Below are 8,124 nucleotides of genomic sequence, written 5' to 3' on the forward strand. Positions count from 1 at the left end.
AGAGTGCTTTGATAAAATACGAAAACCGTACATCAAATACATCATTTGAACATCTTCCTTCAGTTGTCTTTTGTACGCGTTATGATTCTTTCAACTCTCTCGTTGTTACAGTTGCTTCCTTTTCATATTCCTGTTTTCTTCAATTCAATCTTCTGCTCCCAGGCATTCCATTTCTGGTTGGCGTTACATAATACCAACATTTGCCAACATAATTAGTATACGTCACGAAGGTAGATTGAATCTAGCCAATCCCTCATGTCACGATAGCTCAATAGCTTCAAGAATTTGCTTAAGTGCGATTCATTAAGGTTTTTCTTGCAGATCATCTTTTTTCTCACTTTTACTTTATTGCACATACAGTGCATAACATGAAAAACCTTTACTACCATCTCTATCAAATTTCCTTCAACTTGAAGACCAACTACTTTTATAAACGCTATTTTAGAGTTTTAATTGTTTATCTACCATTCTAATAACTTCTAAATCTGTCTTTCTCAGGTAAAGACATTATTACCGGGATCGAAAATTCAATCATGAGTCACGATTTACGTTTATAAGTTTGGCGTACTCCCAGTTGACATAGAAACGTAATTCGGATTTCTCACGCAGTTTTTAACTAAAACCACCGTTAAATTTACATCAGAAAATAGGAAGAGTAGGTCTTTATCCGTTTTTACAGAGTTATGTGCTCATAAGTATCTTAATTGTCATGTAAAATTGTATATTATTCTGGATTATTGTTATATCCCCTGGCGAATTATGAATCATAAATCTGAGGTCTATTTATGGACAAATGTAATACGCCTATTCCTATTGGATAGTTGTTAAATAAGTGACCTAGTCGTTTCCGTGTTCCTCTTATCATAACCTTTATTTTGACCTTGGAACTATTATTATTGATTACTTTCCCCCTAGCTACAGCCACATTGGCCAATTACTGTACAAATGTTATTTTTCTATTTTTGATATGTGTGGTCTGTTTGGTTAGTATATATAACCCAGTATGCTTGTAAATAATGATTCATATTGCCGAGGCTGTTATTTGTGTTCTGGACTTAACGGACTGGGCTAGGCAGATAGGAAGGACCGAATAGCACCCAAGACTGCTCGTACGTATTTCCTGTATCATTGGACACATATATATATATATATATTAAGAGGGCAAATTGGTACGTTATAACAATTGGCGACGGGGATTCTTGAAAAAAAAATACAGCAGCCGCTGACGTCATTTCGGAATTAAATAATCCATAATAATTGCCGGTGTTTTTTTTGGATTTATTATTATTATTTGCATTAAAAAAAATGGCTTTAACTTGCGACCAATTTCAGTTGCTAATCCAGCGACAAGAGCAGCGCTTCAGAAAGAGTCAATTGGATTTCATTGACAAATTATACGCGAAGCTGCTGAATCACCCATGCTTTGGGGGTGGAACGGAAGTTGACGCAATAATTTCAAAATTGCGTACAGAGCTGGAAAACGATTACAGAACTAATGAATATGCCGGCGAAAGCCTCAATGAATCCATACAAAGCAATAATTTAAGCGCAGCAGTTATACATGATCAGCCCAGTAACCCAGTACTACCTGTTTCAGAGACATGCCCTGTACACGGTCCAAGTCTTATTAACCCTGAAACAAAACGTGCGAACAATGAATCGTCCAGTTCACAGAGAGACAATATCTTATTAAGCGCCATTAAAATTGCTGCAGTACCCGCCCATGAAGAAACGGAAAACGAATCGAGCAGTGTATTGAATACAGAGGCGCCAAATGAAATTAATCATGATACGAAAAATGTTTCTAATGAATCTAATGATCAAAATTCTGTAATTGTTCTACCAGATTTAGATTATTTTGATGATTCATATGTTTCTGTTGAATTCTCTTATAAAAATGAGAGAAAAATGTCAGATGTATTAAATGATAATCAAGAATCCAATACAACTCTCATAGATACTGATTATCCTAATGATTCATTATCTACTAATGAGGTTCCGAGGAAATTCAAGGAAACTATATCAGAAGAATCAAATGTTGGTGACCTCGAATCAAATGTCGTTGATCCTCATGATCTCTTCAGTTCTAATGCATTCCCTGTTAAATGTGACAAACATATCGCATTAATAGTAACTTGGCTGTATGAGGATCCAACAGTCTTTCGTGGGGGAGGGTGAATTCGAGAAAATTAAAAATCCGGATATCAACTCCGGATTTCTCAAAAAGGGGAGGTGTTGTATCCCCTGGCGAATTATGAATCATAAATCTGAGGTCTATTTATGGACAAATGTAATACGCCTATTCCTATTGGATAGTTGTTAAATAAGTGACCTAGTCGTTTCCGTATTTATGGACAAATATAATATGCCTATTCCTATTGGATAGTTGTTAAATAAGTGACCTAGTCGTTTCCGTGTTCCTCTTATCATAACCTTTATTTTGACCTTGGAACTATTATTATTGATTACTTTCCCCCTAGCTACAGCCACATTGGCCAATTACTGTACAAATGTTATTTTTCTATTTTTGATATGTGTGGTCTGTTTGGTTAGTATATATAACCCAGTATGCTTGTAAATAATGATTCATATTGCTGAGGCTGTTATTTGTGTTTTGGACTTAACGGCTGGGCTAGGCAGATAGGAAGGACCGAATAGCACCCAAGACTGCTCGTACGTATTTCCTGTATCATTGCACGTTCATATATATTAAGAGGCCAGAAATCTATACGTTATAACACCTACTAATCCAAGAAATTTTCATCTTAGAAATGTTTACTGAAATGAACTAAATCATATGATAATATTCATTCACTTAAGCTAATCATTAAAAAATGGGAATTAGTAAAAAACACATAAGTTTATGATGAACGCTGATAAATGATCCCCCAATGTAATAATGATTTGACTCATGAAGTACGGTCTCGAGTATTTAGTTAAAAGCCATACTTTGTGTGTGAAGGCTAGTGAGAATACCCGGGTGCCTAAATCAAACAAGGTAAAGTAGAACGCAAAACTGAGAATATTCGAGTATGTATTTAGAGACAGATTTCAAAGTCGTGACAATGAATACATCTAGCGGGTCTTCCTTTTTAGGCTAACAGCATATACACTATATTCATTGCATTTTTGGTTAATAAGTAGGAAGATGATCTTTTTCGGCAAAGAAAACATACAGTGTGATAATTCATGCTTGTAAATAAAAAGATAGAATCAGTCCCTTTTATTCCCATCCTCTCAAAAGAAAAAAATCTACAACTAGCAAATTATTTGGAAGCCGACTAATACAAACAAAAGCAGTAGCATTAACCAAAGAAGACTTCTCAGATTAAATATCCTGAATAGACAGCAGAATTAAGCAAAGTGCGACTGGGAATTATATGCAACTATAATGATTCAATAAAAAAATATTTATTCGTGAAGGACTATTTTATTCTCGATAAGAAAATTAGAGGTGTAGGATTTGATTTGTCCCACAGATATACTACTAGAACTGTAAACGCGATACTGGAGATCCCAGAGTCTATGTGAAAGCTATAGTCAGAACAAGGATAACGGCTTTAAACTTTATCTGTTTCTAAACGTAAAAACAAATTGATTAGAACAATAATTAAAGGAACTATAGTCATTAAGTGAAACGCACAAATATACTGACATGTATTGCGTGTCTTATCGAAAATATAAAAATTGAGTCACACTAATATAATAGGATAATAGTGTCCTCGAATTGGCAGGTCACATGCAACAGGGATAGCCTACAGATACATCAGACTAGATTGATGCCGTGGGTGCTTAAAGGATTTGATCGATTAGTTATGGACTTAATTAACAAGAGGAAATTTCTAATTGTTGTAAGATGTCTCTGTTTGATTTATAAATAGATAGAATTAAGGTTCTGGAAGTAGAACTATGATGAGATGGTCATCTGGTTTTGTGTTCACAAATAGTGAAATCAAATGGAAACTTTATAAGCAGTCAGAACATACCTGTCGGGGTTTGTAGATTACAGTTCGTTGAAGTTTGGTGTTATACTGAGTAGACAGGTGAGTTGTGAATCAGAATATTAGAAAGTGCTTTGGATTACTCATTTGATTTTCTGTCGTTTCAACTGAAAACCTGCTACTCGTCGATCGAATGAGCAACGTACACTAACGTATACGATAAACCTATTGTCACTAGCTTAGAAAGCAGCATTGATGTTGAGGAAAATCCAAATATACAGATAGATATATCTTGGGTCTACAGAGCGTTCCTGAGAGCATATTTGTTTCATGCTTATTAAATCTGGTTCCTCCGAGTTAAGGATGCTAGACAACTTTCTGCATTTAATCATCGTTGTCTCTAAAGTAATGGTGATACTCAGTGGTAAAACTATATTAGTGAAGTTCGGGTACAATGACGAAATTTTAGTTGGTATCCTCCATCTTGAAACACCGGCTTGTGACCTGGACATGTTTTACGAAAGTTGCCTAAGTGGATTCTACATCGTGTATTATAGACTGACGATGGAACTTGTTAGAAAAAGCGGAGATGGTTACTTTGTGACATGGTGCCGAGGTATGTAAGAAAGGTGTATAATATTTACATTTGCCAGCTCATTGTTAATCTCCAGTTGGGGTTCGAGAGATAGTACAACTCAAAGGCTTGAGACGTTATCAGACACGGCTTAGAACAAAATCTAACAGCAATCCTGTTGTAGTTTTCTCTACATATATTATAAAAGTGAGAGGTATTTCTTTAACTGAAAGGATTCTACCTGGTTGTATTTTTTCAATGAATTGCTTTTCATATTATATAATACTCTGTCTCTTCATAACCTTATTTTCTTGTTGTGAGGTGTACCAATATTTATGTTTAAATAAAATAAAATATATGCCTCGAAATGAAGTTACGTTAAGGTAATTAAAATATCTTTTGGAATTATAGTGACAAAAACAAAACCAATTCTATCACTAAAAAAGTTCATCATGTGCAGTTGGGTGGATTTTTTCAAACAAACCTTAGTGTAAGCAACAGCATCCAATTCGGAAGGGTCAACTCTCGCTTCTTTAATGGCTTTCTGAACAAGTTCAATAATATGAGACTGATGAAATCTAGCTGTTTCTGTGGGCTGGAAACCTTCACCAGGTGGAGTAATATATGTCACCCTCGGATTTGCAAGCACTGAACCGTCACGAACGATCCCAACGCCTAATTTGTTGGCACTACCTTCAATGCCTAATATGATGGTCATTCTTTCTAAAAGGTTAAAATAAACAAGTTTTTAGTGTTACTGACTTTTTTAATCACATCTATTGACACTAACACGTATGACTAATCAATAGAAAAATAACCCATGAGGTATTCGCATCTAACAAATCTAGATTAGAAATAGAAAAATAGGGTAAATTCCTACCAAGATTACAAATTTCAAAAAATGACTACAGATCGTGAATTCTCGATACATACAGAGTAGAAACCAGCAGGAAACTTGTTATCCATAAAACTGTGAACCAATCATACGGTGTAAGGATTGAGTGCTGTAGACTGAAACCTGCGGATGTAGGCTGAAATGTCCGGGGCAGTGAGTCATTCAAAACAACTCCAGACACTAATGTAAGTTAAATTGTAATTGAATACCTAAATAAGCAAATATTCTTGATGTCGCTTTGAATAAGAAACTACAAGTTGTCTACTGTGATGCCTCATAGAATAAAATCCAGGATTTGTCCTCTATTTGACATCATACACTTTCATGATCAGATAACAAATGATGTACATCAGATGATACACATTTCAGTACCAAGTATCTACCTCAATCGTGTTCAACTGTAACTAATTTCAGGGTGTGCGACCTTATACGCAAAAAAGTAATCTGCTAGTTAGCTAGATTATGATTCATGTCAGTAGACACAATGTTGTTGAGTCTACTAGCTATATGTTTTAAATGAGTTGTGAGTTGTAAATACTACATACGGAATTGACCAAAGCAAAGAGATAAAGTTCCACAAATAGTCAACTTAGTCATTTTAAAATCTTGACAGTCATGTTGCTAATTATGACCATTCTCTATTGAGAAATAAGAGGATATTTTAAATGAAAGACGAGATTTATTCACAAACGTTACTGGAGAGAAAATCAAAACAATGAATCGAATACAAATATTTATTGCAAAACATTTTTTAAGTGATACAAAAAATCGCATATTCAATATGGAAACAGAAATCAACTTTTTTCTCGTGAAGTAACAGAACTAACAGTTGTAGTAACCGGTGGGTTAGTTGGAAATACTAGAGCTGTGTTCGAGTCATCTGAGCGCTAAGATTTTCTTGTTCGTTTTTGAATAAAAGAATCTAAAAGAATAAATTTCCCAGAAACGCCTATTACAGCAAAATACAGTGTAAACCATAGATATTAGAATAGTTCATAGCATAAATAGGTCCAGTAATTAATTCTATTTATTATGCTTCTAGTTCGAAAAAAAGATAGGAATATATTTATTTTACCAACGGATAGTTATTTTTCAGGCCATAACTACGGGTCAGATAATGCATACCATTTTAAAAGAAGGCTCTGTAAATAAGGGTGTAATAGTCTGAATGAAGGTTCAATAATCTTTAGAAGATAATGTGGTATGGCAGCTCGAACTGATGTACGTACGTACGAAGTTCTAAGCTGTGACTGACTGAATCTTTAGAAGAGGAAGATATTTCCTCAGTGTCTTCGCATCTGTGAATAACAATTCAACGGCAGTTTCGAATTATTTAGATTAGAAGTCACAAAGATATGTGTGCGAAAATAACGGAAACAATATTTGTACTAGGAGATCAAGCAACAGATTTACCACTTTGTGATGTCACACTAGGATAATTCAAAGATATATAATATAATTTTCTGTACACACTAGGATCGATAGTAGTATATTAGCAGCTCTGTCTGCAGCAAGAAAACTTATAAATTAGAATGTTTATGCATAAATGTGCTTGTTGAAACTATTAGTTATACCATCAAGAGTGATCCGATTTAGGCCAATTAAAACTAATACTCTCTAAAATTCAGTAAGTCGAATTCTAAGAATTTTTTTACAAAACTTCTAGTGAGACTGTAATTCATGAACGATCTGTTGGCGATGCCATAGTGGACGAGCGACAACTCACCTACTTTACTGCCATAAACTTGGATCATATCAAATGACAAATAATAAGCTTTTTGACAACTAATGTTCATAATATTCAGTCATAATGTTTCCGAATTATTAGGAGTTTCTGATGTCAGAATGTCTCTACAAACAAACATCCTTGGATTCTGACGAATGAGAAGCATACGTGCAACATGATTAACTGATACTTCAGATGATATTATCATAGCCTATAGTCGACCCTACTTCATAACTAAAAACTGAAATCAGAGGGCTGGAATCACATATGAGTTGATAGCCTTCGCTGACGCTAAGGTCACCTTCAATTCACTCAGGGACAAACGTATATAAATCCAATCATTTTTCATTGCACAGCAAAAATGTCAAAGAAAATATTTTCTGTTACTTCCTATTCACTTAACGGTAAGGCTGTAACTAATGACTGGTTTTTTTTATCCAGTAGGGCTGATAGACTAAACCGTAGGGGAGGTGGGGTTATCCTGTATACGAAAAGTGCCTTAACCATACGAGCTGTCAAGAAAGTGGTACATGATTCAGGGACATGTGAACTGGTGCGTTGCAGGCTGAAATGTATAAGGCAAGATATTGAATTGGTTGTAGTATACCGCAGTCCAGAATGCGTGGTAGATGACTTCCTCCTAAGCAAACTTAAGTCCTGGTGTAATAGGGATAAAAGCCTTATAGTAGGGGAATTTAATGCACCGTATATAACGTAGGTAAACTTAGAAGTCATTTTATTGCAAATTGTCAGAAACCACAATTGCTCTAGCTTTATTCCAGAACATTAGAGATCCCACCAGATATGACCTACGAAGCTCCTCGTCTCTCTTGGACTTAGTCTTCACATACGGTGATGATGTCGGTCAAATGCCTTTTCTCTCACCTCTAGGCAGAAGGGATCATGCAGTCATCTCGTTCAGATTTATGGCTCAGATGGCCTGTCAAACAGTTGCACCGGTCGGTCCTAACATACGGGAGGCGGACAT

The 8,124-nt window shown here is 35.3% G+C and overlaps 2 protein-coding genes across 2 annotated transcripts; one reads left to right on the forward strand and one right to left on the reverse strand.

Moving 5' to 3' along the window:
• Nucleotides 1–1,305: 1,305 nt before the first annotated feature.
• On the forward strand, nt 1,306–2,178 carry Smp_205540 (unnamed protein product; the record flags this gene model as incomplete). Its single annotated transcript, XM_018792291.1, has 1 exon — nt 1,306–2,178. One exon carries the CDS (start codon nt 1,306–1,308, stop codon nt 2,176–2,178), a length of 873 nt encoding a protein of 290 aa, XP_018644735.1.
• A 2,710-nt stretch (nt 2,179–4,888) lies between these two features.
• Nucleotides 4,889–5,233, reverse strand: Smp_120900 (hypothetical protein; the record flags this gene model as incomplete). Its single annotated transcript, XM_018792292.1, has 1 exon — nt 4,889–5,233. The coding sequence occupies one exon, from the start codon at nt 5,231–5,233 to the stop codon at nt 4,889–4,891; it is 345 nt and encodes a 114-aa protein (XP_018644639.1).
• Between the last annotated feature and the right edge of the window lie 2,891 nt (nt 5,234–8,124).

This window comes from Schistosoma mansoni (assembly GCF_000237925.1).
Source record: "Schistosoma mansoni, WGS project CABG00000000 data, supercontig 0404, strain Puerto Rico, whole genome shotgun sequence".
Taxonomy (NCBI): Eukaryota; Metazoa; Platyhelminthes; class Trematoda; order Strigeidida; family Schistosomatidae; genus Schistosoma; species Schistosoma mansoni.